This window comes from Vipera berus, assembly GCF_964194415.1.
Source record: "Vipera berus genome assembly, chromosome: 13".
NCBI classification, from domain to species: Eukaryota; Metazoa; Chordata; class Lepidosauria; order Squamata; family Viperidae; genus Vipera; species Vipera berus.
Genome location: NC_138216.1, coordinates 6,259,314 through 6,285,241, shown reverse-complemented (window position 1 = coordinate 6,285,241; position 25,928 = coordinate 6,259,314). Strand labels below are relative to the sequence as shown.

Sequence of the window (25,928 nt, the reverse complement as noted above, 5' to 3'; positions counted from 1 at the left end):
TAAAGGTCTTGAGTTTTGCCCCGTTTTACGACCTTTTTTGCCAGTTTTTAAGTGAATCACTGCAGTTGTTAAGTTAGTAACACAGTTGTGAAATGCATCTGGCTTGTCAGGTGGTCGGAAAAGCGGATCACGTGACCCTGGGATATTCCAACTGTCATAAATATGAACTAGTTGTCCAGCATCTGAATTTTTGATCACCGGACCAGGGGGATGGATGCTGCAACGGTCCCGAGCATCATAAATCTCTTTTTCTTCCCCCAGTGTTGTTGTAACTACAGTCACTAAACGAATGACTGTAGGTCAAGGACTACCTGTACACTGCAATATAGAAAAATGTGGACAGGGGATGGATACCTGAGATAAGGGAGGCCTGTTCTGTGAAAAACCTAGCTCAAGTTATATGAAAAGCAAGGAAATTTAGTCTATGCGGAAAGGTTGGCCTGGCACAGGAAAAATACACCACCCCACTCTCATTTTGATTACAAATACATCAGCAAAGAAAGTAGAAGATATGGGAAAGTCAGCCTTGTATCCAAGAACAATCCATAGAGTACTACTAGAAATAAATTTTCCATCACAAGTTTGTTTCACATGGGGGAAAAAAAACCCAAACCTGGTAATATAAAATGAAGAAATACAATCGATTTTTCTGCGCGGGGCCCTCACCAGGGGAAAAAAATATTGCATTAAATGCAAGCAGCTTTGCTAGGAAACATGTGAATACAGAGGAACGTTTAACTTTTAGGCCTTCCCACGGTGGGCCAGACTATTATGCAAAGAAGAGGTTTTACGTTCAGAGCTAGAATTGCCCTGAAGACCCACCCCTACTAGCAGTTGCACAGAGTACCTAAAACCCAGGGCACAGATTTACTTCGGCACCTTGTATTGTCATTGCTATTATCTAAAAAAACATAGCTACTTCAGGTAGGGCGACACATTAAAGAGGAAAATATTCCAGGCACTTGCTGAATACTGACCCATAAGGATTCACTTCAAGAGACTGGCTGCAAAGAGTCCTTTTGAACAATTTATTAATTTGTCTGCTTTTTTTTTTACAAGTTTAGAAAAAGAAACCCAGGATTTTTCCTCCTGTGTGCTTTCGCCTCGCTTCTTCGTGATCCATGATGCCAGCTGACGTGGTCAGGACAATGTACCTATTAAAGAGAGGATGGAGATGCTGGTGAAAAATACGGCCCGGGGCTTATTCCGGGGCACAAAATCACGACTGGCTTGGAAGAACTGATCCTTCTAGAACAGGGGTACCTTGACTCTTTTATGACTCGTGGACTTCAACTCCCAGAATTCCTGAGCCAGCCACGCTGAGGGAAAAGGGAGAGGTTTCCAAGCTGAGCCAGGCTGGCTCAGGAATTCTGGGAGTCGAAGTCCATGAGTCATGAGGGGGCCATACTTCCCCCATGCTGGCTCAGGGATTCTGGGAGTTGAAGTCCATGAGTCATGAGGGGGCCATACTTCCCCCATGCTGGCTCAGGGATTCTGGGAGTTGAAGTCCACCAGGCATGAAGGGGCCATAGTTCCCCCATGCTGACTCAGGAATTCTGGGAGTTGAAGTCCACGAGTCATAAAAGAGCCAAGGTTGCCTACCCCTGGCCTAGGCCGCTTTATGACTCGTGGACTTCAACTCCCAGAATTCCTGAGCCAGCCATGCTGAGGGAAAAGGGAGAGGTTTCCAAGCTGAGCCAGGCTGGCTCAGGAATTCTGGGAGTTGAAGTCCACGAGTCATAAAAGAGCCCAGGTTGCCTATCCCTGGGCTAGACTAAACTGGCTCTCTGTTCATCCCCAACAAAAGCTCAATTTGGCCCCTGTAACTCCAATCACCAGATATACCTGCTTCAGCTCCACAGGGATGGGAAGAAAAATATATATATCAGTAAATGACAGCCCAAAACGGTTGCTCCTTCTATCGCTACAAACCAATTGCATATTTAAATTTGTGAAACCCACATCTTGCAAAACGTAGGAGTAAAATAACTGGAAAGCTGCTACCCACTCCAGCGGTGCCAAGGCTGCACGAGTAACCGAGCTGAACAGCCAAGCTTTAACAGACCTCAACTCAAATTTAAAAATTTTTATTTTATTGTTTTATTTTAATCCCATTTATATCCCGCCCTTCTCCGAAGACTCAGGGCGGCTTACAAGCTTAGCAGTAGCCTTCATTCTATGTATATGCCTGCTTATTAGGGCTTTCGCCCCCCCCCAAGCGGCATTATTACAAAGTCAGCTTATTGCCCCCAACAATCTGGGTCCTCATTTTACCTACCTGGGAAGGATGGAAGGCTGAGTCAACCTTGAGCCTGGTGGGACTCGAACCTGCACTAATTGCAGGCAGCTGGTGTTACTTAAGGAGGCATTAGCCCACTGCTCCACCAAGGCTAATGGGAAGCTTCTAGCATGAGATGTGTTAACAGCGTGGAGTTAACCCCCCGTTTTAAGAAGCCAGTGCCGTTTTTGCTCTCCGCGAAGTTCTAGCAAAGAAGCAGGAACAAGAAGAGGAGGAGCAAAAAAAAAAAAAAAAGCCAGGCTCAAAGCAGTCAATCATCTTCCCATCTTCGAGCAATTTCATTTTTTTTTTCTCAGCAAGTTTATTCGGGTTTTTTCCCCCTCGACTCATGCTTACCCAAACTGACGTGAAGGCAGCAGGTTGTTCTGCCATTTTTCCAAGTCTTTCAGCTGGACATCGAATCTGGGACTGATCACACCGCACTGCCCAAACGGAAGAAAGCAAGGGAGAACAGTGATACTGGCGCAGACACAGTGGTTTAGGCAATTGTTACGCTGTCCTATCTGGTCTCAGAGCTGTGGATAAATCCTCACAGCCTTCCCTCTTCTATCCTACCCAGAGCTTTCCAGCAGTAGTTGCGAAGAGGTAATGCAACAGACAATGGGACAGGAAAAAGGGTTATGGGGGAACACAATCCTGGAAAGTCATTCCGTTATTTATTTATTTTCCCAGCTATAAATGTAAAGGAACAAATTTAGGTAGCCAATGATGCTGGTTACTTGGCATATGTGACACTACTAAAGGTAAAGGTTCCCCCTCACGTGCGTGCTAGTCGTTTCCAACTCTAGGGGCCGGTGCTCATCTCCGTTTCCAAGCCGAAGAGCCAGCGCTTGTCCGAGGACGTCTCCGTGGTCATGTGGCCGGCATGACTAGACGCCAGAGGCGCACAGAACGCTGTTACCTTCCCACCGTAGCGGTCCCTATTTTTCTACTTGCATTTTTTATGTGCTTTCGAACTGCTAGGTTGGCAGAAGCTGGGACGAGTAACAGGTGCTCGCTCTGTTACGCGGCGCTCGGGATTCGACCCGCCAAACTGCCGACCTTCTGATCGACAAGCTCAGCATCCTAAGCCACTGAGCCACCGCGTCCCTTACGTAACACTACTACTACAGCATAAAAAGCTCTGTTTAGCCATTCTGCTCTGTGGCTTGGGACCAGGTTACCTGAGGGACCACCTTTCCCCAATGGCTTCTCCCTGTTTAATCTAGTGCAGCAAGATGGGCATGCTCCGGGTCCTGTTGGCTAAGGAATGCCAGATTGTGTGTGTGTGTGTGTGTGTGTGTGTGTGTGTGTGTGTGTGTGTGTGTGTGTGTGTGTCCCTAACGCCCACCCCATGCAACATTCACTCTCCGACCCTGTGCCCAAACTTGGGACCCTGAGTATGTGTGAAACGACCTGTCTCCTGGCTGTATTAGCACTGCAAATTCTTGCAAATCCTATTTACAGGGAACACACCTGTGTTATCACTAGTATGACCACATACTTTCTTTCAAATGCCATTCCAAAATATTTAGATTAGACTGGGGTTAACTGTAGGGGGGGTGACAACTTACTAGGAACATTGTTTTCTTGTATCTTCTTGCATCTATTTGCATTAGTTTTCTATTTTTGAGACGGTTACACAACTAGCTCAATAAAGTTTCTATTCTATTCGCTGCGGATTGCGACGTTTTTCCTCAACTGCTAGGCATTTTAATTTTTTTGTACTTATGGTGTCACTGTTTTTTTACTGGATACTGTTCGCTAACCAGGGTCACTTGTTACGATGGACAACTAACTATAAAGACTGATTAAGTAGATAAATAAAAAAAACATATTTATCCGCTGTGGAGCTCAAGAACAGGACAAGAAACAATGGGTGGAAGCTTTAGCATGATCCAAACTCAAAAACAGAATTAATGTCCTGACTAACGAGAGAGATTAAGAGCAGAACGCGCTGCCTGCTGGAGTTTGTGCCTGCTCAGAAGAAAACTGGAAGTTTTCTAAAGTAAGTCTGGGCAGACATTTGTCTGGAATGATCTGAGAACTCCGGTGCTGGTTGAAAAATCCCTTCCAATTCTATGATTCTTTCATTCTCACCCAGCAACGACAGAAAAAAAAGCTTTCTGGACACCACTCAGCCATGACACCAACACAAACTCGCAGCATTCAATACAGCCGCCGCACAATGATGGGATATGAAAGTACGGAGCTGCGTGGCTCTGCCTCTAAAGACGCTGAATTTAAAGCACAATAAACTCTCCCAACACACCGGCACCAAGAAGAAACTGCGAAACACAAATCTCGTTTTGTTTTTTAGCTTTAGCACGCAACTCTTGCTTCCAGCCTCATAAATCCACGAGCCAGCCGGTCTGCAATACCAGCGAAAAGAACCATCCTTAACACACAGAGGACGACAGCAGCCATGAATCTCACCACTACTGCAGGGGTGTCTGGTTCTGCCAGGAGAGAATCATCCGTAGCCTTTACTGGCATTACAGCTGCTCTGGGCAACCTGAAAAGCCATTAACTTTCCCTTGCCAAACGCCAAGGTAGGAAGGCATCTCTTAGCAGCCAGGTACCGACCAAGGCTTCTCTTTCGCTGGCTCCCAATGTGGCCCCAAAGGGTGATTTGGCAGTGCGGAGGCACACGCCTCAATCCTGGCCCATCACTCGGGCAAGGAAAGCTAGTGGCTCAAGAGTTCAAAGATGCTGAGCTTGACAGCTCGAAAGCCCGACAGCCCAGGTGCGAGTCCCGAGCGCCGCGTGACGGGCTGAGCTCCTGTTCCTTGGCCTGCTAACCGAGCAGTTTGAAAGCCTGCTGACGCAAGCAGACAAATGGGTACCATTTTGGTGGGAAAGCAGTAGCGTTCCTGTGCCTCAGTGTATAGTCATGCTGGCCGCAGGACCGCAGAAGCGTCTACGGACAACGCTGGGTCACTCGGCCAAGAAAAAAAAGGTGAGTACCACCACCTAGAGCAGAGGTTCCCAACCTGTTGGGCACCAGGGACCGGTTCCTTGGAGAGAATTTTTTTGCGTGGACTGGAGAGTGCGTGGTTTTGTGTGCTGCCTGCATCTCGGGCTTTGCTTGCTTGTGCGGACCGGTTGCAGGCATGCTGCAGCCCAGTACTGGTCCACGGAGTCAAAAACGACTGGTCAGGGAAACCTTTACTTTTATATTGTGATCCTGGTCAATCATTCGGGCAATGGGACGCCAACATCCTGCTTGCACCAATGGGCCAAGTCAGCTTGCTGAGTGGGCCTCGCCGCCTAAAAAAGCACCTGAACTCGCTTTTCCCCTTGTGTTCCTCATTTCTGGACCGAGGAAGCTAAAGCTGAAGACTTGCAAGATGAAATGCAGGATCCTTAGGATGCATATAAAATTTTCCCAACGCCAGAAATAAACAGCTCGGAGCTAGGTTTAAAACGAGCTCATGATCACAGAGCAGCATGATTTTTTTAATGGAATTCTTCCTCTAACAAGCCATTAAAAAAAAGAGGGGAAAGGATGAACGGTTATGACTGTCTCAAAAGTTTCATCATTTTATGTTTTTCCTTTTGCCGAGTGCTAATTTGGGTGATAGAATCCACAGCTACAGCCACGTTGCAGTTACTCCAGTAAGGAATAACCCAGATCTTTTAAGACAAATTAACAGAATGAAATTTGAATGAGTAGAATTGAGGAAAGTAACTGATGCTCAGTTTGACAACGACTACAAAGTACTAGCAATCCTCCAGGAAGGAAGCCATACCAATGTTTGGGCAACACTATTTGTTTCAACCTTGTTAAAAATGAATCTGATTTTTTTTAAAAAGGGTCATCTAGAAGTCTTCCCGTTATGAAAACATCCCCCCCCCAAAAAGGGGGGGAAAGGTGCTGGCTTCCAGCAAGATATATAAGAGACTATTTAGAATTCATGTTTGCTCATGCATGGGAGAAGGAAGAATGCCCGTATAGATTAAACAGATTTATCATTCTAATAATTCAGCACAGAACTCAAAATTTATCACTGGAGCTGCTCCATTTGACCTATACAGGAAACTAGAAAAAGCAATCACTCTCTTGTCTCTGACTCAGAAATACAGAATCCACAGAATGGAAGTTGTGATAGATTTGTCTGCTAACAGTCCTAGGCGTTTTCCATAAACATGTCACTTCGGTTTTTCTGGGCAGTCCCATTTAATAAAGAAACATTTCAATAATCCCGCAAAAATCCAGCAATCTTTCTTCAGTCCTCAGGGCTGTTAAAAAGATCTCTAAGCCTCCAATGAAGCTCCTTAAGCTTCCAGGATGGAGATGACTTATAAAGCCGTCAAGAAATCTGATAAAACGGCAGGTTAAGAGATGGCCTTAATTTGCTTTCTGGCGTGAACTGTTTAAAATACACACTGCTACATGAACGGCGATTTCCAAGACATGGAGCACAGCAAAAGACTGTGACGCTGTTGCTTAATGTTGCTCCATCCTGACAATCCAAGTGTTGTTTTCCCAAGACAAGTGGCCTTTCTTGGTTTTTTCTTTCCTTGAAAACGTTTTGCTTCTCATCCAAGAAGCTTCCCCAGTTCTTCAAAAGCCAAGGAAGTCTAGTTGCCTTTTGGAAAAGTGCCTCTGGGACAACCAAGAGCTGGATGATTGAGAATCTTCCTAGAACTCCATCCTGGCGGTTTAAGGAACATTAGTGACTGACGCTATGAATCTGTCCTTGTCTTTTGCTAACGGGCAAGAGGCCACACAATTTCACACTGCTAATTTTAGGGAACTGGCTATAATGGACACCCTTCTCCTTGCTCTCCATCTGTTTTCCTTGTTTGTCATCTCTCTTTAAGAGTGTAATCTGAAGATAAGATGGAGCCGCCACCCTTTTAGGTCAAAGCACGTGGACAAAACGCTTCAAATCCAACGGACGCATTATAGGCACACGCCTGTGCTTCACAGTGGCAATTTTCCGTCAAGCGAGATCGATTTAAATACAGGCAAAATGTACATCTTCCCCAAATTAATTGGAGCCCGGCTTGAATTCTTACCTTGTTGAGCCTGCCTGTGAGATTCACAACAATTTTCCCAGCTCTGTGGTCATCAATGATCTCAAATTCACCTATGTAGCCTGTGAATTAAAGAACACGGCCTGTTACTTTCAACGTCTTAATCCAAATTGAGAACCAACACTGGGTGCTATTTGGGATGGAACAAACCCAATCATTTGTTATTTCACTGTAGCGTTCCTTAAGTTAGTGAGATCCACACTAGAATACAGGCCAATTGCAGACTGGGTCAGGAAGCCCAGAGTTCAAATTCCTGCTTAGGAGACCTCATAAAATTCATGGACAACATTCAGTCCATGACCAACACAGGCCCTGAAAAAGAGAGACTGGCAATTTTGTCCTCAACACTTAATGACACCTTGCAGCATCCCTACGTGATTAAAATTTGCATGCAGGTATTTATGAGGGCTGCCGCATCCTGAGGACACGTGATCGCCATTTGGGGCTTTCCCACAAACAAAATTGAGGAAGGATGCTGGATTCACTTAACAACCTTACGATTTAACAGCGGGGGCCAAAAAAAATTAGGTTATAAAATTGGGCGCAACACATTTAACTAGCTCCATCTTCCAACTTTTTAACCGGTCTTCCCAACCCAAAGATGGATGATTTATTTTTATTTTTTTTTTGGACCGTTTCTAACAGCCCCAGGTAGCATATTTTCCAAAATGTTACACGTGAGTTTGTACGTCCTGGGGCTTACCGTGTTTCATCATCACAGTTAAGAACCGGACAATTACTTTGGAGCACGGCCTGATGAGAACTTGACGCTTGCCACGTTTCTCTGCATTGTTGATGCTTTTAAGAGCATCTGCCAGAACATTCATGCGCACCATGATGCCTGTAGAAACAACACAAAACATTTGAGAGCGTGTTAGGAGTCTAGAATTGCAAAGGATGCTTTAAGACGGGGGTGGACTATCTCCGAGGTCCCCCAAGACCCTCTTAAGATTTTATAAATTAAAAATTATTTGCTAGCCTCTGCTGAAAAGTAACACATTAAAATCCCATCCTGCTATTAAGAAGCAATAGTGGCAGCAAATGCATCCTTTTTTATATTTAATATGATTTATATCCATAAACAGAACCCATACCAACGAAAACTCCTTTGGGGGGGTCCTCCATAATTTTTAAAAGTGAAAAGGGTTCCCGAGAGAAAAAAAAACCTTAAGAAACATTGGTTTAACAGGGTGCTTACATATGTTCAGTGCAACACCAAACGCTACGAGATTGTTTAAAATTCCACTTTTGAACACACAAAGGCTTTAGAAATGACAAGCAACATAATGAATTACATGCATTAACTGTGTAATCCCCAAGAAGTATATTGTAGACAACAAAGTAGTGAATTCAGTAGAGACATTAAATGTAATTTCATTCTTAATAGTGTTAAATGGGGGTAATAAATGATAAAGTCTGTTCAGGTTGCAACTTCCATACTCAGGCCTAGCTATCCTACAAAACAAACTGTCTTTCTTGCAAACTCAGCAAATGTTACATTTATATTATAATTTTTAGAGATTAAGCAAGAAGGAACAGAGAGTTCCTAAAAAAGCATTATTTGAATAAATTATTTGTAAATTCAAATTCAATTGTTAGAGCAAAAGTGCAAAGCATGTTACAGATCAAGCCAAATAATCTCTTAAAGGAAGTAGCTGCTTTTTCACCTGATTCCTTTATTGTCTATAAATTTTCTTATGTTCAGCATCTGAAGTACTGATTTTACACTAAATTAATTCAGCCCAAGGATAAAGTTCCACATCCTTTAATAGAACACAGTTTGCCTATTGTCTCCAGTTAAAAAGTTTGGCTGGATTGTACCCAGAATTTCTAAACAAAAATGATAAAATGCTATTTAAGAAAAAAAGAAAAGCTTGAAAGCCATTGCACAAAAATAACCCAAAGTGTGAATACTTATTTGCAAAAATTGCACCAATCCAGGATAAAATCTTAAATTTAGCTCACTCTTGTGAGCTAGTCAACAAATATTATTTAAAACCAGTTATTTCAGCAACAGCAAGTTCAAATACAAAAAAAGCTTTCAGATCTTGACTTCACAAAGTATTCTGTGATCTTGTATCCCCTTTTTAGTACAGATCAAGGAAAACTTTTCAAATGCAAACCAAGATGACTTAAAGCAGAGCTGCAGAACCTTTTCTTGGCAGATATTATCAGAAACTTGCTGTGAACGCCATGAATTAACTGACACCAAAATGCAGATTAAACTGGTAATTACCTTCCTGAAACATTATCATTAAATACGGAATTTAGAAAAGACGGCATTTTCTCCTTATCCAAAGACATGAACTAGGTTTGCCTATGTTGAAAGTTATTATTTTGCATATATACACAAGGGTACATTATGCTTCCATTTCTTTTCAGGACAAAAGCTGCAACCGAGAGCACGTTTGGGTGGTTCCTATTCTGTGGATTTATCTCCTCAATATCAGCAATAAAGCTTAAAAGCCAAACAAAACACCCACGGGAAGTTGGGACGTTTCTCTCTACACAGCACACCATCCCAAGCTTCTCTCTCTCTCTCTCTCCCAGGTGGTGCATGTCACTACAAGTCCCCATACTACAACCACCATGTTGCTTGGGAATCCAGGGAGTTGTGCAGCAGTGCATTTGAAGAACCAGAGGATGGATGGATACATGGATGGATGGATCCATGTGCAGAATGTGGCAGAAAGCTCCCAAATACAAATTGCAAAACCAAAAAAAAAAAACACAAAACCATCTGGGACTTCAAATAGCTTTTGCCCAGAATTCTGCCCTCAACCATCATGGAAGACAAGGCGACACACGACGGGCACTTGGCAACAAGTCGGACAGCCCACTTTACAAACTTGGGAAAAGGAGGGGGGGGAAACAGCCTGCGCCCCCCCCCGCAAGAGATGCAAGGCTCCAATGCAAACCTAGGTTTGGCTGCAGCACCACCCCAGATTCCTGGCTCGGTTTATAGAGGGGGGGGGTGTTTCTCTAGCCAGGTTTGCCCCTTTCCAGCCCCCCCCACCCGCACCCAACCAAGGTTTTAGAGGGGGCTGCTTTGCACTGCCCTGGACTAGCCTGTTCCCACAACGTCCTTAACCCGGGAATTAATAACCCACGTCCTGGGTTCACACGACACGTGGTTAACCTAGTGGGAAGGGAACTGGGCTCTGAAGTTCGGGCCAGCCCGTCTCGGCCTCCCTTCTTCCCACCTGAGGCCTGTCCCGCTGCCTCAAGCCCAGCTCGCTTCCCGAGCTTGCCTTCCAAGCTCCACTCCTAACCAGCCATTCCTCTCCTAACCCGACGCCGACGCCGCCACCCCCCGGCTGGGTTCAGGCCGGCGCCGCGAAGGCCAGGAAGAGCGCGGCTTCCTCCGAAAGAACCGAGCGGTTCGAGCGGAGCCCCGGCTTGCCGGGAGCGGCGTTCAAACGGGCCGAGGAGGCGGGATGGAGGCGATGCGGGACGGATCTTAGCGGGGACCCAAAGCGTCTCGTTACTCACCAGGGCAGCAAGATGGCGGAAAAAGGAAGGCGGCCGCGCGCGCGCGGGTTATTATGGGAATTCGAGGCGGCAAGGTAACCAGGAAGAAGCCGGAGACAAGAGAGAACTTCCGGATCCAAGCCTTCCGGATTCCCCTGCTTCGGGAATGGATGGGAGACTATAGAGAATGGAAAGGCTAGAGGGGTCACTTTTGTTTGGGCTGTGGTGAGAAGGAGTTTGTTTTCAGTTCTGCCTCCAGCCCTGGGGATTTTTTTTGGTTTTTTGTTTTTTGTTTTTTTGCGGGTGGGAAGGAGGGAATGTAAGGGAATTGCAAAGCACAACACGGTTGTCCTGCAACCCACAACGTAGTGTAGGATCAAACCGGGTCACGGCAATTGTTTACGCGATTTTAAAGGGATTTCTTTATTGAGAAATGTTCAGGAATTTAGTTCGCTGGAGAAAATCTTTTCTAGGGTTAACGCAGCAAGGATCTGCATCTTTGAGTAAAATCTGTGACTTGTGGACTTCAACTCCCAGAATTCCCCAGTCAGCATGCTCTGGCTGAGGAATTCTGGGAGTTGAAGTCCACAAGTCTGGATCTATGCCCGTGGTTTCATCAAATGGCCGACTGAGGAATTCTGGGAGTTGAAGTCCACAAGTCATCAAAGGGCCAAGTTTGAAGACCCCATGGTCTGGATCTAATGTGGTTTCATCAAAATGGCCGACTGAGGAATTCTGGGAGTTGAAGTCCACAAGTCATCAAAGGGCCAAGTTTGAAGACCCCATGGTCTGGATCTAAGCCCGCGGTTTCATCAAAATGGCCGTCTGAGGAATTCTGGGAGTTGAAGTTCACAAGTCATCAAAGGGCCAAGTTTGAAGATCCCCTGCAGTAGGACTATAGTGCACAATTTCTTGTAACTTCTAGCCTGCTTGATGCGGGTTTTTATGCCCCGGGGATTTAAATTTCAAGTCGACTTGCACTGTGAATGGCGGTCCACGTGTCTGAAGCACTGTACCTTTCAGTAATTTTAATCCAGGGTTTCAAACTTGGCAACTTTAAGATAGGTGAACTTCAACCGTTATCTTAGGAAGAGAACTCACAAATGAATGGTTCTTGCAGAACCTCGGGATAGCCACCCCAGCCAAACCATGGTTTACTCAAATCTAAATTTTGTAATTTTACAGAACACGCTGAACCCATGTGAATTGGGGATATGCAGCAGGCTAGTTAAATGTGAGGTTGGCTTCTTGATTTTCAGCAGGATTTCTAACGTTCATGTTCAAATGCCCCCATCTTTCTTCCCCAACTAAGTTCACACTTCATGGCAGGTTCCTTTAATTTGAACTCAGGTTTCCTTCATCTGAATGCTGTTTGTTACGTGACCTCAGCCAGTTGTAGTCTACTCAACAAACCATGGTTTAGGATTTCAAATGAATCCAGCCACCAAGCTAAAGTTGGTGATTATCCGGTATCAGGAATCTGAAAAGAAAATGGTGCTTTTACAAACCAAGCTTTGAGAATACAACAGAATCAGCTTAAAAGAATAAAAATCAGCATAGTGATACAAACCTATTGTTATCTAAATTTGGTGCCGAAAGTGGAGGTTGTTATTATTGATTAGAATCATTAGAGTCCCAGACTTTCTTCCAGGAGCATTTGGTGATGTACCCAGTGCTCTTTTCATCTGTCACACGCTTCAGCGAAATAGGTTGGGCTGAGAAGAAACAACTAGGGACCTGGTGACCTTCCATGATTAGAACCCAAATCTTAGTTCAACGCTGTACAATCAAATAGTTGGCTGTTTTTTTAGAACACCGTTCGTCTGAAGCCACCAGACCATAGACTATAGTTTATAGACCATAAATGGTTTTTAGCTTCCAAAGTCCCAGCCATATTTTCAAAATGCTGCATGAAATAATGGTTATATTGATCTATTGATATTGACCTGAGGAACTGGGCCAGCCTGGTGTCCTCCAACTGTGTTGAGTTGCAAGGACCGTGTCCCAAGCTGTAATGGCTGGTGATTGGCAAGTGTTTGGAGGGTATTTCAGTTTTTAAAATTTCGGTCAGAATTATTTACCCAGATAGATCTTTTCGTCGTCAGCCTAACCCCACGTTGTGTTCAAACTAGTGTAATCATCTTGCCAAAGACCGAGGGGAAGTGATCGATGTCTTTAGCAGCTGTAGATATAAGCTGGGGTCCAACATTGATATGCAAACAGCTTGTCAACAAGTAAAGAGCAAGTTAAGAAAAAGCGAGAAGAAATTGAAACCGTGAAGATCTCAGCAGCTGAGTATCCCAGAAATAGCAGACATGTTTTGCTGGGGGTTTTCCGGATAATTATTGAATAACCTAGAGACTGTGGTTGGTGTAGACCATCAATAAAACATTACTCACATTTTTCTTCTCTTCACATTTTTATTTCAACTTTTAGTTTCCTAAGTATACATTAACATCCATCACTATATTACACATTTAACACAAAGGAAAGGACAACAAAAATGGTCAGCACACAAAACTTATCCTAACTTCCCTGTCCTATTTTTATACATGGCAAGCTTCTTTCCTCTTGTAATAGTTTTGCTCATTTAAAACACTGCAGCATTACAATCCAGGCTAAAAGTTGGTTCTCTTCTAGAAAAAAAAGATAAAAAAAGAGAAAGGGACTGACAGTAAAGTGTGTGCTTTTAAAAACAACCCTAAAAAACAACGAATCAAATTATCAAAAGACTTTTTTGCCATTTGCTTGTGCTTCTGCTATTGCATGTTTTTACTACAATCTAATCACTATCTAAAAGTAAAGGTGGCATTAATAAAAGCGAAAGTCACTCCTACAGTGTTGAACCAACTTGGCATCTTCAAATACAAGGTTTCAATTGGTTTGGAGAAGCACTATCTTGGCCAAGTTTTAATTTCTCCAAAAATAAATTCTAATACCACAAAACACCATGAGTTTGGTATCATATTGGAATTAGGTTTATCTGAATCTCTGCATAGCACTAAATGGATTCTAATAATTTTAAGTTATTACAATTGATTGAATTTCTCAACCAAAAAAATCTGCATTGCCAATATTTAGATAAAAATTACCTTGTGTCACTTTCTCAATCCACTTACCAGTCAAACACACTGGTGTCACTGGCAAAAGAAAATTTTGCCATGGAAAAAAGAATAAAGGTAATTTAGATGTGCTGAAGCCCAGGAGGGAATAATACTTTTGACCTATTTAGCCAGTTTGTGTGTTGATCAACACCCAGTCACTATATTTGTATTAATTCTAGGTAAATAAAGGAAAAACACGGTCCAATTTATGCAACCAAACCAATTTTGCTCAAAGCAGATTTTTAAAATGTGCTCCTTTATTTAATAGAAAACTGTAAAAATTTATACTGGTGGCTTATTAATTAAAATGAGGCAGTTCTAAGGCAATAATATAAAAGCATTAAGCATCCTAACCACCTTTGTTTTGCTGGAAAGAAAGCCTAACGGTAATTTTAAAAAACCATTAAGGTTCCTCAGGACTGGTTTCAAACTGGGAATAACACTGTTCATTCATTTGAAATTATGAAATTTAAATGCATATTGGAGACAAATAGTATATAGTTATTTTAATTCAAAATAAAAGCAGAGTAGCAAGAAGGAAACAAAGGTAGACCATGTTCACAAGATGGATGCATCAAGTATTTTCAACACATTTTTTTAGACCATGTTTGTTAAAAAATCATCAGAACACGACATCAAAATTACAGCGATTTAAACAACAAAGCTGATTTAGCTTCCTAAACCTGTTTCCTGTATGGTTCCAGTGCAATATATTTTATTATGGAGACAGGGGTTAACTTGGATGCACAATTCTAGCAGCCTTGCTTATTCAAATCACGGTAATCCACAATTTAAAATACGGATTGTATTCATTTAATCTGGAGGATATTTCCAAATAAATCTGGTCAGTCCAGTGTATGTCCGTAAAACACTTAGAAGGAATACAGAAGTTTAGCTATTTTTTTTTACACCAAAAATATTAACACAGGATAGCTCCACAATTATAATCAGCTTACCATCACCAATAATTACTGATCCACAGCCTTATTACACTAAAGATTGCTAATCACACTTACTTAGAAGAATGACGCTGTGTTAACACACTGTATTAATGTGTGGTTTGGGGACCAGGTGGTTGGGAATTGTACAGCAGAAAAGGTTCCCAACATTAAAAGTTGAAAGGCAATGGCTGGTATAAGCACTTCTATACTATTAAATACGCAGCAAGTCATCTGAATTGTTCCCAGAACAGAGTTGTAATATTTGGGTGAGGGGGCAAGCAACACTTCATTCATTTTTCTTCTCTTTGTGCTTCAGGAGTTTGTTGACCTCCCTTTTTGCCATTCCAGCGTATTTGGAAATTACCCCATGTTTGTTTAATCCAGGGAACAAGAAGACGATGCACACTTTCAAAAAAAAGCAAAATAAAAATAAGTTATCAGCCTTTTTCTGTACCAAGTTTGTTTCCCCGCACTTGCTAATTTAAATGTTTCCATTTTCTGGCAGAGAAAAACAACCATTCCCCCCACCCCACCCCACCCCAAGCTTGTCAGCTTTATCTATTGCTTACCAATAAGATAAGTCAGGAAGAGGTTATGAACTTGCTGTCCTATCCAAGCAATCACAGCTAACAAACACACCATTGTTGTGAAGTACTAGAAGAGAGAGACCACACGTAATCGTTATAAAATGCAGCTTCTGAAGGCATTATAAAATGCTTTATTCAGCTCAGCATTTCCTCCTGGCCGTTAACAAACAAAACAGTTCGCTTGTTTATTCTGGATAAGATTTTATTTTCCGTACTGATTCAAAGGTGTGACAATCTGAATGTCCTCAAGGCATAAAAGTAGTGCTATCGGGGACTCCTGGTAAAGTTACTGTTAGCAAGTAAAATCAAAATTTAATTTAAATGAGACGGTTAGGTGCACGTTCTAAAAGCCCACATTTAAAAATTTACATTTAAATAAAGATGGATGCTGGTTAGAGAAAGGCAAATCAGGTGTAGCAATTAAAGCTTTCGATGTTATTGTCCCAAAGGTGCTTTTCCGAAGGGCAATCGGACTTTATTTTTCCTCAAAGACGTTCAGCCTGCTTTGTGACCTGAAGAAGCTTCTTGGATAAGAAACAAAACGTCTTCAAGGAAAAACAAAGAAAGTCCAATCGCCTTCTGAAAAAACATCTTTGGGACAATCATGACCTGGACGACTGAGAATCTCCATAGGCCTTGATTTTACTACACACACTATAATCTAGACCAGAGGTAGGCAACCTTGGCTCTTTTATGACTCGTGGACTTCAACTCCCAGAATCCCTGAGCCAGCCACGCTGAGGGGAAAGGGAGAGGTTTCCAAGCTGAGCCATGCTGGCTGAGGAATTCTGGGAGTTGAAGTCCACGAGTCATAAAAGAGCCAAGGTTGCCCTACCCCTGATCTAAACTGAGTTAATCGTGTTATGGGATTGGAAGGTCTTCTGGAAAACAAACAAATTACCATTTTAGGTTTTTCTTCCTTAAATGTGAAGAGGCGTTTCCACCAGCCAACGATTTTGCGGCGTGTTTTCACCAGGTTGCTGCAGATTTCGTGGAAGCGCTGCTGTTGTTCAGTTGTCCTTCAAGGAAATGTTCAAAGCAGAACACCGATATTTTTCCTCTCCTGAACAAAATGGTCATCCCTACATACACATTCATCATTTATTCTCCATTTTTTCCCACTCCAATAAGGTATCTCCTTAGACTTATTATCCCTGTCTATTGTCTGTTAGGTTTTCCATACATTTAAGATCTAAGTGATATTCTCTGTAATTTTCTTTGTAGAATCTGCATTCATTTGCACTGACCACACAGGGATGAAGGAAGGTATCGTCAACTGCAAACTGAAGTTTTATTTAAGATGGCTGTCTTCCGTTGAATATTGATTTGGTTCGAATCCTACTTTTTGTAACAGGAGCTCAAGGGGTTTACATACACAGTGGTCCCTCCTCCTATTTTATGTTGCCGGGTCAGCAAACAATTATTTGCAACAGGGAGGTTCCTAAACTGCATTACCTCACATTGTTCCAAGGGTGCAATGGTATTGTTTGCTAAGTAAGCAAAATAAGAAAACAGAAGAGATTGACTCAGCCCATAGTTACCCAAGGGTTTGTTTTAACTTTTTTAATGTGTACTAACTTATTCATGGGCATTGTTGTTTAATCGCTTTTAATTTTTGTATCTTGTTTTTTAATATGTACTGCCCTGTTCACCGCCCTGAGTCCTTCGGGAGAAGGGCGGTATACAAATTAATTAATTAATTAATTAATTAATTAATTAATTAATTAATTAATTAAATAATAAACTATGACAGCTTTACAACCTATGGACTTCAACTCCCAGAATTCCTGAGCCAGCAGGGAGTTGAAATGCAGAAGTTGTAAAGTTGCCCATCCATGACCGCGCTGGCAACAGTGGGAAGAGTCAGGAGTAGGTAGACTGTTTTCATGGAGGGCTCTTTATTCCCAATTATTATTTTTCTCTGACCAACGCATACAGTCCGCAGAGAAAAGGGTTGATCGGCGCTCATTTCTTGAGTGATTTTCTTTACTAGGTGTTTTTTTCTTTTAAAAAGGAACCATTCGTGGAATTTAATATTCAAACATACCATTTACTGGAGCCAAAGATTCTAGGGGCAAGAGCAGGTACAAGATAGTCAGCCAGACAAAGAAACATGACAAAGCAGGAAACACCTGAGAGAACGGAGGGGTCCAAATAGTAGATCAACCTGTTGAAACAAAGAAAGAATTGAGATAGTAATCCAACAATTAAAGCAAAACGTATGCAATCCAATCCAGACAGGCACCCCTGCAGGTTACCCAACTTTTGCGCCATAAAAGACTCGGTGAATAACAACCAGCACTTTTGAATTACACTCAATATAAGCTTCTACATTCATGAGGTTACCTAAGCATACTAAGTTGTGCTCCTAACTAACCTGTTGCATTCTGGACCAGCTACAACGTCCAAATAGCCTTCGAGGGAAGTCCTATGTACAGCACATGGCAGTAATCGAAGCAAAGTGGTGACTACTTGCTTACCCACTCCAAATAATCTGTCCACTTCCTTACAACCAAGAAGCATAAACCTTCCAGGTAACCAAATTACACTGTGCCTTACTCCACTTCAGAGGACTTGTACAAGGCAACGTTCAGTTCAAAGCAGATTCAAGCAATTTTATCCATTGGAAACCTCAAGTAGGAGGGATATCAATTCGATTTTTCATTAATTTTTCATTTAAAATTAAGACTAATTTTGACTAAGGCAACATTTCTTGTTGCATCCGAATTGATCCAATATTTGTTGCCAATCATTTGTTGGGTTCTCAGCCAATAATTATCACCCACGTGCGAAATTACAAGTAACATTCACGTTCTACCAACGCACCTCCAACCTTCTCCACAAGCACTTGTAATTAAATATACGTGAAATTCTATCTACGTCCCAGAGGGAATACAAGGATTAGTATGCACGGTGCACTTTAATTAAAAATTGCAACTGATACACCAGTGCGCTGGAGGGCGAGGGAAAGGAACAGGAGCAAGTAGAGATCTGGGAAAAAAATTTTTTTATCACTTTGCAACGTATCTTGTTTCTGCAACAGAAACATAACTTGACTAATGGGAGAACGGGCTTAGCAGGGTTAGGGCAAAGGGAAAACCTATTTGACTTTGAAAGACAACAAAGTTCATTACCAACCTGTCAAAGAAACCCGGACTGAATTGTAACAATTGCTATCCTCTACAACCTGATATTCTCTAAATGTATTGTAATCCATCACCGTTACTTTTATTTGCACTGAGGCTGAGGCGGCTACGTAAACAGGTCTCAAACAAAAGCGGATGTTAAAATATCAGGACTGCAAATCCCGCTAGGATTTCTATATTAGCTTGTGAATATCGCTGCTATAAATTAAACGAATTCTAGATTAAGCCACTTAAAACAAAATAACCTAGATTCGGTCACCACCGATGGCTCCCACTTCTATTTTTTTTTTTTTAAAAAAAGCAAATATGTTACAAGGAACAAGCTGTACAATCTGTTTTGACACTTAAAACAGCTACATGTTTTGCACAAACAGAATTCAGTGGCATCAAAGAAAGCATCCCTCTAGGACAGGGGTAGGCAACCTTGGCTCTTTTATGACTCATGGACTTCAACTCCCAGAATTCCTGAGTCAGCTATGCTGACTCAGGAATTCTGGGAGTTGAAGTCCATGAGTCATAAAAGAGCCAAGGTTGCCTACCCCTGCTCTAGGATAGAAAGGCCACCGTTTAGTGAAAAAGAGGGGTTCAAAAAAGTTTTTCCTACATTCCTCGGACCCAGCTGCTGTATGAATGTTTAACACAGGATGTTACTGCAGCCGTGTAATTAATTTCACCTTTACTACGGCTCTGGTACGGCCCAGAGCTGCGAGACTGCAAAGAGTTGCCAAATAAGGAAATGTAATACTGTTTTGAGTTCTCAGAATGCTTGTACTTAAATAAACTATTCTAATCTCTTAAGCTTCACCCTGTTGGTTCTAGTCACGGCAAACTTTTAACGCAGACAATCTGTTCTTTCCAAATTCAGATTTTAGGCTACTATAGTGCTTCCCCCCTTCCCCCACCTTTTTGGCAGCATTTTTTTTTCCTAAGTAGTTGAACATGACTACCAGCCTTTCCCTTATCTGCAACCAGTCATGCATCTTATTTCATAAGTTCTGCTGAGAGATCAGCTGCCTTCGGCTTACTTCAGCTGTCACTCAGCCAGCAGGTCTTGTGTTAAGGAGTTCAGTGAAGAAAAACAGACGATTGTGTGGCCTCTGTTGAGCTCTTCCTCAAATCTCACAGAGCAGCCATTCCATTAAGCCTCCTCAACTATTTCTATATTAACTAGCTAGAACATGAGGTGTAAAAATTTACACTCTGGTGTGTAAGCCCATCTTTTGTCCCCCTCCGCCGTCCTGTAGTATGGTCTTGTAGAAAGTAAGGAAAATAAGCAGAGACGGTTTCGCTTCTAGGAAAGTGACAGCTCTACTAACAGAACATTATAAACAGGCCCAAATCCTAAGTTTCAGATGGTTTCCGGTGCCAGTAGATTCTCATTTTGCACAACTCCGCTTGGTATTGATATTTGTAAACCATTTTCACAGCCCTTCTGCTTAAGAGGACTAAATGTCTTGCACACCTAATTAAAACGGCGCTGTCGATTTATGAAAGGGTATTAGTGTCAGGTTTGCTTTAAAACACAATTTTTTGAGAGCCCCCCCCTTCTCATTATTTGTTTTGCTCTTTGCTGATTTCCCAGTAGGCCTTTATTTTAAAGAAAATTAAGACAGCACCCTAAGTCAACACCAAATTTTATTCTGCAGTAGCCTACTTTTAGTTACGTAAACAAATCCTCTTCACTTTGCATAGCACTGCAGTGTCTTGAAAACTTGCCTAATTTATTTCAGAGAACTGCTGAAAAGTAATGTTAAAATGACGTAACTTACAGAAAGATCATAGACACGACAGAAAGCATGGCAGCCGGGAACCATGGTCTCTCCCAACGAAGGATCTTGTCAGTTACCAGAATCACTTCACCCCATCCCTGCAACTGTTCTTCCAAGCTAGCTGTCTCTGCAGCCTGCAGCAAAATGTGAAAAGGTATGTACATTCCATAAGCGAGACATTTTTAAACAATGACGTCTGCAAGCTTTTTTTTCCTTGGGTGTTAAATCTGAAATAATCTATAACTGAAGACTTGCAATTTGGGGGGGGGGGAACATCTGAGAAAAGATTTGAGTTTGGCTAAATGTTGTGTACTTGACCTTGCTGAAGCAACTTTGGTACCCTTAACAAAACATCCTGTTTGTTCCTCTTCCTATTACCATGGCTATCTTAGCAAGTATCACTTGAAACCACAGAGGGAGATGCAGAGAGAGATGTCAGAAAAAAACAGCAAAATGAAACTCGTGGTTTCCCCCCCCCCCATTAAATAGCTCTTGGCGTGTATTAGTTCAGCAAGCAAGAAGTACATTGTGATCGCATCTGCAGAAAAGGGATATATGGTGGGTGTTATATAATCAGCAGCAAGACATATAAGAAAAATCTACCCAATGCTGCATTTTTCAAAGTGATTCCTCCTCAAGGTTCTAGCACAGACATGTCAAACACAAGGCCCGGTGTGTGTGTGTGTGTGTGTGTGTGGAGGTGGCCCGCAAAGTGTTTCATGTGGCCCGCAAAGCCATCCTGGAAACAGTGAGGGAACGGCCCCCACTGCCTTGGCCCTGGCCCAGAGACCCTCCTTCTGCCAAAGACCCTCAGATCTGTCCCACTCCTGCCCAGGCCCCCATAGGCACCCTTGATGTGAACCATGTAGAGCTGGCCACGCCCACCCAGTAGGCCATAAGCACTCTGGCCACGCCCACCCAGTAGGCCACGCCCACCCTGGCCATACCCACCCGACCCCTTAAGGGGAACTGCAATGCTGATGCGGCCCTCAATGAAATTGAGTTTGACACCCCTGTTCTAGCAGCTTAGGGGATCTTGTAGCCGTGCAGGCTTTCCCAACTAGAAAGCCAAACTGGTATATGCTCTGTAGCACTCATTGGCAGCCCACAGGCAAGCAGATGGCCAGTTTTGTGTCATGGTAAGCATTCTGACCTAGGAACCAGGAGACTGTGGGTTTTAGGCCTGCCTTGGGCATGTTAACCAATATAATCTAACAATCACCATTTCCAAGGAAAGCTGGTTCCCCCCCAAACAGCTGGGAGGTCACAACTCCCACAATCCACAGCCTGTTGCAGGGAATGCGGCCCTCCAGACCGGCCTTCTGGGCATTGTCTCAAAGAGTTGGAGAGAACACCTCCCATAAACACAGTTTTGTGTAGGGGGTGAAGGTGCGAGAAACCAGGAGACAGGGAGTTCTAGACCCATCTTGGGCCTGGAAGCAGCTGGGTGACTTTGGGCCAGTCCTTCTCTTAACCCACCTGCAGAAGGTGGTTGCAGGGAAAAGAGCCAGCAGGAATCTTAGGTATATGAACCAGTTGGGACAGCCATTTGTCTAGGATGGTATAGAGCAGGGGTAGGCAATCTTGGCTCTTTGATGACTTGTGGACTTCAACTCCCAGAATTCCTGAGCGACCATGGCTCAGCACAGAAACCTCTCCATTTCTCCTCAGCATAACTGGCTCGGGAATTCTGGGAGTTGAAGTCCACGAGTCATAAAAGAGCCAAGGTTGCCTACCCCTGGTATAGAGTCTCTTGCTCTACTCCAGCGAGGGGCTGGACTGGAAGACCTCCAAGGTCCCTTCCAACTCTGTTATTCCGTACTCTGTAAATCAGGACAAATTTGCATTCCAGTGGAAAAATATGTCAGCATTTAAGTCTGGATCTCTCTCTGAAACATTCCATGCCTTGTTTGATTTAAGGTAGGACGTCGAGCCAACAGCAAGACAGAACACTGGTGCGTGGCTATCCTTCTGAGTTATAGATTTAAAAGGTGGGATAAAAACACGATGATGTATGTCACAATATGTATGGATAAGTAGTAGTAGCCCTCGGCTTACAGCCATTCAGCGACTCTTTGAAGTTACAAGGGCAATGGGGGGAAAAACGACATTTTTTACACTTATACAATGCAGCATTCCTGTGGTCTCATGGTCAAAATTCAGATGCTTGTCAATTGACTCACAGTTATGACGGTTGCAGCCTCTTGGAGGCCAAGCAATCACCTTTTGCGACCTCCTGACAAGCAAAGTCAGTGGGGGAAGCCAGATTCACTTCACAACCGTGACGCTAACTTAACAACTGCAGTGATTCACATAACAACTGTGGCAAGGAAGGTCGCCAAATGGGGCAAAACTTACTTAACAACTGTCTTAACTTAGCAATGGAAATTTCGGGCTCAGTTGTGGTCATATGTGGAGGACTACCTCCGCTCGTCTTCGGGAGAAACAAACAACCAATCTCCTGCTCTTTAAACAATCTTGGAAACTAAAGAACTAAGGAGAAACTTCCTGACAGTTAGCACAATTAACCAGTGGAACAGCCTGCCTCTCCAGAAGCGGTGAATGCTCCAACACTGGAAGTTTTTAAGAAGAGACTGGACAGCCATTTGTCTGAAATGGTATACAGGGCAGGGGGGGGGGTCTTCAAACTTGGCCCTTTGATGACTTGTGGACTTCAACTCAGAGAATTCCTCAGCCAGGTGTGCCTTGCTGAGAAATTCTGGGAGCTGAAGTCCACAAGTCATCAAAGGGCCAAGTTTGAAGACCCCTGGTATAGGGTGGAAGGGCAACTCACCTACCTTCCCTGGGGGAAAAAATGCCTTTTAAGGGCTGAGGAAAACAAGCAGAAGGCTGCAAGGGTGCTTGAACTCCAGCCCCCATAAGCCCCATCCAGCAGGCATGATGGGAACTGTCATCCTGCCTTTTGAATAAGCTTGCAGTCTAAGTACTTTTACTCCCATTAGATGGTTTAGCTAAGAAACCTATGCTTTTGACCGTTTGTGTGTGTGTGTGTGTGTGTGTGTGTGTGTGTGTGTGTGTCTGTCTGTCTGTCTGTCTGTCTCTCTCTCTCTCTTCAAACGTGTGTGGACCAAGTTTGCTGGCTGAGGAATTCTGAAAGCTGAAGTCCACAAATCATCAAAGGGCCAAGTTTGAAGACACCCCCCCATAGGGTTTCCTGCCTGAGCAGGGGGTTGGACTAGATGACCTCCAAGGTCCCTTCCAACTCTCTTATTCTATTCTAAGTTCCAGACTGGCTTGGCCATCCACGGACAGGCTCTCTGGGAGGGCAGGAACCCCTCCCCTCCTTATCAACCAGAGGTCAGTGTTTTGCGTAACTCCCTGTTCATTTACAAGCTAAGCCAGGAGTAGGCAACCTTGGCTCTTTTATGACTTGTGGACTTCAATTCCCAGAATTCCTGAGCCAGCCATGCTGAGGGGAAATGGAGAGGTTTCCAAGCTGAGCCACGCTGGCTCGGGAATTCTGGGAGTTGAAGTCCACAAGTCATGAAGGGGCCATAGTTCCCCCATGCTGGCTCGGGAATTCTGGGAGTTGAAGTCCACGAGTCATGAAGGGGCCATAGTTTCCCCATGCTGGCTCGGGAATTCTGGGAGTTGAAGTCCACGAGTCATGAAGGGGCCATAGTTCCCCCATGCTGGCTCGGGAATTCTGGGAGTCGAAGTCCACAAGTCATCAAGGGGCCATAGTTCCCCCATGCTGGCTCAGGAATTCTGGGAGTTGAAGTCCACGAGTCATGAAGGGGCCATAGTTCCCCCATGCTGGCTCGGGAATTCTGGGAGTTGAAGTCCACGAGTCATGAAGGGGCCATAGTTCCCCCATGCTGGCTCAGGAATTCTGGGAGTCGAAGTCCACAAGTCATCAAGGGGCCATAGTTCCCCCATGCTGGCTCAGGAATTCTGGGAGTTGAAGTCCACGAGTCATGAAGGGGCCATAGTTCCCCCATGCTGGCTCGGGAATTCTGGGAGTCGAAGTCCACAAGTCATCAAGGGGCCATAGTTCCCCCATGCTGGCTCAGGAATTCTGGGAGTTGAAGTCCACGAGTCATGAAGGGGCCATAGTTCCCCCATGCTGGCTCGGGAATTCTGGGAGTTGAAGTCCACGAGTCATGAGGGGGCCATAGTTTCCCCCATGCTGGCTCGGGAATTCTGGGAGTTGAAGTCCATGAGTCATGAAGGGGCCATAGTTCCCCCATGCTGGCTCAGGAATTGTGGGAGTTGAAGTCCACCAGTCATCAAGGGGCCATAGTTCCCCCATGCTGGCTCAGGAATTCTGGGAGTTGAAGTCCACGAGTCATGAAGGGGCCATAGTTCCCCCATGCTGGCTCGGGAATTCTGGGAGTCGAAGTCCACAAGTCATCAAGGGGCCATAGTTCCCCCATGCTGGCTCGGGAATTCTGGGAGTTGAAGTCCACGAGTCATGAAGGGGCCATAGTTCCCCCATGCTGGCTCGGGAATTCTGGGAGTTGAAGTCCACGAGTCATCAAGGGGCCATAGTTCCCCCATGCTGGCTCGGGAATTCTGGGAGTTGAAGTCCACGAGTCATGAAGGGGCCATAGTTTCCCCCATGCTGGCTCGGGAATTCTGGGAGTTGAAGTCCACGAGTCATAAAAGAGCCAAGGTTGCCTACCCCTGAGCTAAGCAAACACACGGGCCGCAGCTTCCTGCTCTGTCTTGTAAGGTCATTCCTCCCTTTCCCCGACCCACCCTTTCTTTCCCCCCACCACCCCTCTCATGCAAATCCAGCCCCGTCGAGTGATTCAGCTCCCTCGGCTTAAAAAGAAGAAGAAAAGGCACGAATCGGGGTGGAGCGCGCTGCGCGAACGCGGCCGTTCCGACTCCAGGGCGAACCGCCCAAATCACCGAGGGGGGGGGGAATGCGAAAACCCCGGGAAATGCACGCGTGTGTGGGGGGGAAGAAAGGGGGCTGCTCGGGAAAGCAAGGGAGGCGTAAACTCGGCGGCGTACACGCAGGTTGGCGCGTTCACACGTTGCGCGCGGGCTCTGCGGACGCCTGAGTGGCGTCCGAAAGGACGGTTTCTTCTTCCCCCCCCCCTCAGGCAGAGGCTGCGAGCGCTTCCCTTGCCGCCCGCCCGCCCGCCCGCCTCAGACGCGCTTCTTTCCCCGCCACCGCGCGTATAATGCCCGGCCCCTGCGCTTTCTCGCCCCCTCCGGCCTCCTCTGCCCCTCGGCCGCTCGGCCCTCACCCACCAGCAGGTTGGTGCTCCGGTTATCGCCCTCCGCCATTTTGTGCGGCAGCCGCAGCGCCTCGTCGTCCCGTCGCTCCCCTGGCCTGGCGCGGCCACGCCCACCCGCGGCCGAGAGCCCTCGCCGCTTCCCTATTGGGCGGCAGCCCGCTCGGAGGCGGTCCCTTCTTCGAAGGGAGGATCAATCGCCGCTTTTCTTTCCTGCCGTCGTTCGGGTTGGCGCGCGGAAGGGGGAGGAGGAGGAGGAGGAGGAGGAGGTGGCAGGCAAGCCCCGCCCCCTCCGGGGAGGGGAAAAAAAACCCCCACACCACGCCTTTTAACGGCTCAGGAAATGAAGCAGGCTGCAAAGGGTGCTTGAACTCCAGCC

At 44.6% G+C, this 25,928-nt stretch overlaps 2 protein-coding genes across 2 annotated transcripts; both read right to left on the bottom strand.

The window, feature by feature from the left end:
* Positions 1-1,014: 1,014 nt before the first annotated feature.
* RPS15A (ribosomal protein S15a) lies at positions 1,015-10,849 on the bottom strand. The gene is made up of 5 exons (XM_081338413.1): positions 10,814-10,849; positions 8,025-8,162; positions 7,304-7,383; positions 2,636-2,721; positions 1,015-1,154 (listed from the first exon to the last, which is right to left on the bottom strand). The coding sequence occupies exons 2-5, from the start codon at positions 8,155-8,157 to the stop codon at positions 1,061-1,063; spliced, it is 393 nt and encodes a 130-aa protein (XP_081194539.1). The 5' UTR covers positions 8,158-8,162; positions 10,814-10,849; the 3' UTR covers positions 1,015-1,060.
* Positions 10,850-13,192: 2,343 nt separating this feature from the next.
* Positions 13,193-25,645, bottom strand: ARL6IP1 (ARL6 interacting reticulophagy regulator 1). Its single transcript, XM_081338411.1, has 6 exons — positions 25,566-25,645; positions 20,340-20,473; positions 17,472-17,591; positions 16,326-16,443; positions 15,407-15,491; positions 13,193-15,242 (listed from the first exon to the last, which is right to left on the bottom strand). The coding sequence occupies exons 1-6, from the start codon at positions 25,599-25,601 to the stop codon at positions 15,124-15,126; spliced, it is 612 nt and encodes a 203-aa protein (XP_081194537.1). The 5' UTR covers positions 25,602-25,645; the 3' UTR covers positions 13,193-15,123.
* Positions 25,646-25,928: the final 283 nt, after the last annotated feature.

What these genes read in the sequence shown, in the direction of transcription:
- RPS15A (XM_081338413.1), bottom strand. Translation starts at nt 8,157, where the DNA reads ATGGTGCGCATGAATGTTCTGGCAGATGCTCTTAAAAGCATCAACAAT. An exon ending in AACTGTGATGATGAAACACG is followed by an intron (nt 7,384 to 8,024) that starts GTAAGCCCCAGG and finishes TTTAATTCACAG; the next exon opens with GCTACATAGGTGAATTTGAG. An exon ending in CTGCCTTCACGTCAGTTTGG is followed by an intron (nt 1,155 to 2,635) that starts GTAAGCATGAGT and finishes TCTCTTTAATAG; the next exon opens with GTACATTGTCCTGACCACGT.
- ARL6IP1 (XM_081338411.1), bottom strand. Translation starts at nt 25,601, where the DNA reads ATGGCGGAGGGCGATAACCGGAGCACCAACCTGCTG. An exon ending in ACCGGAGCACCAACCTGCTG is followed by an intron (nt 20,474 to 25,565) that starts GTGGGTGAGGGC and finishes ATTTTGCTGCAG; the next exon opens with GCTGCAGAGACAGCTAGCTT. An exon ending in AGGAAGAAAAACCTAAAATG is followed by an intron (nt 15,492 to 16,325) that starts GTAATTTGTTTG and finishes TCTCTCTTCTAG; the next exon opens with TACTTCACAACAATGGTGTG.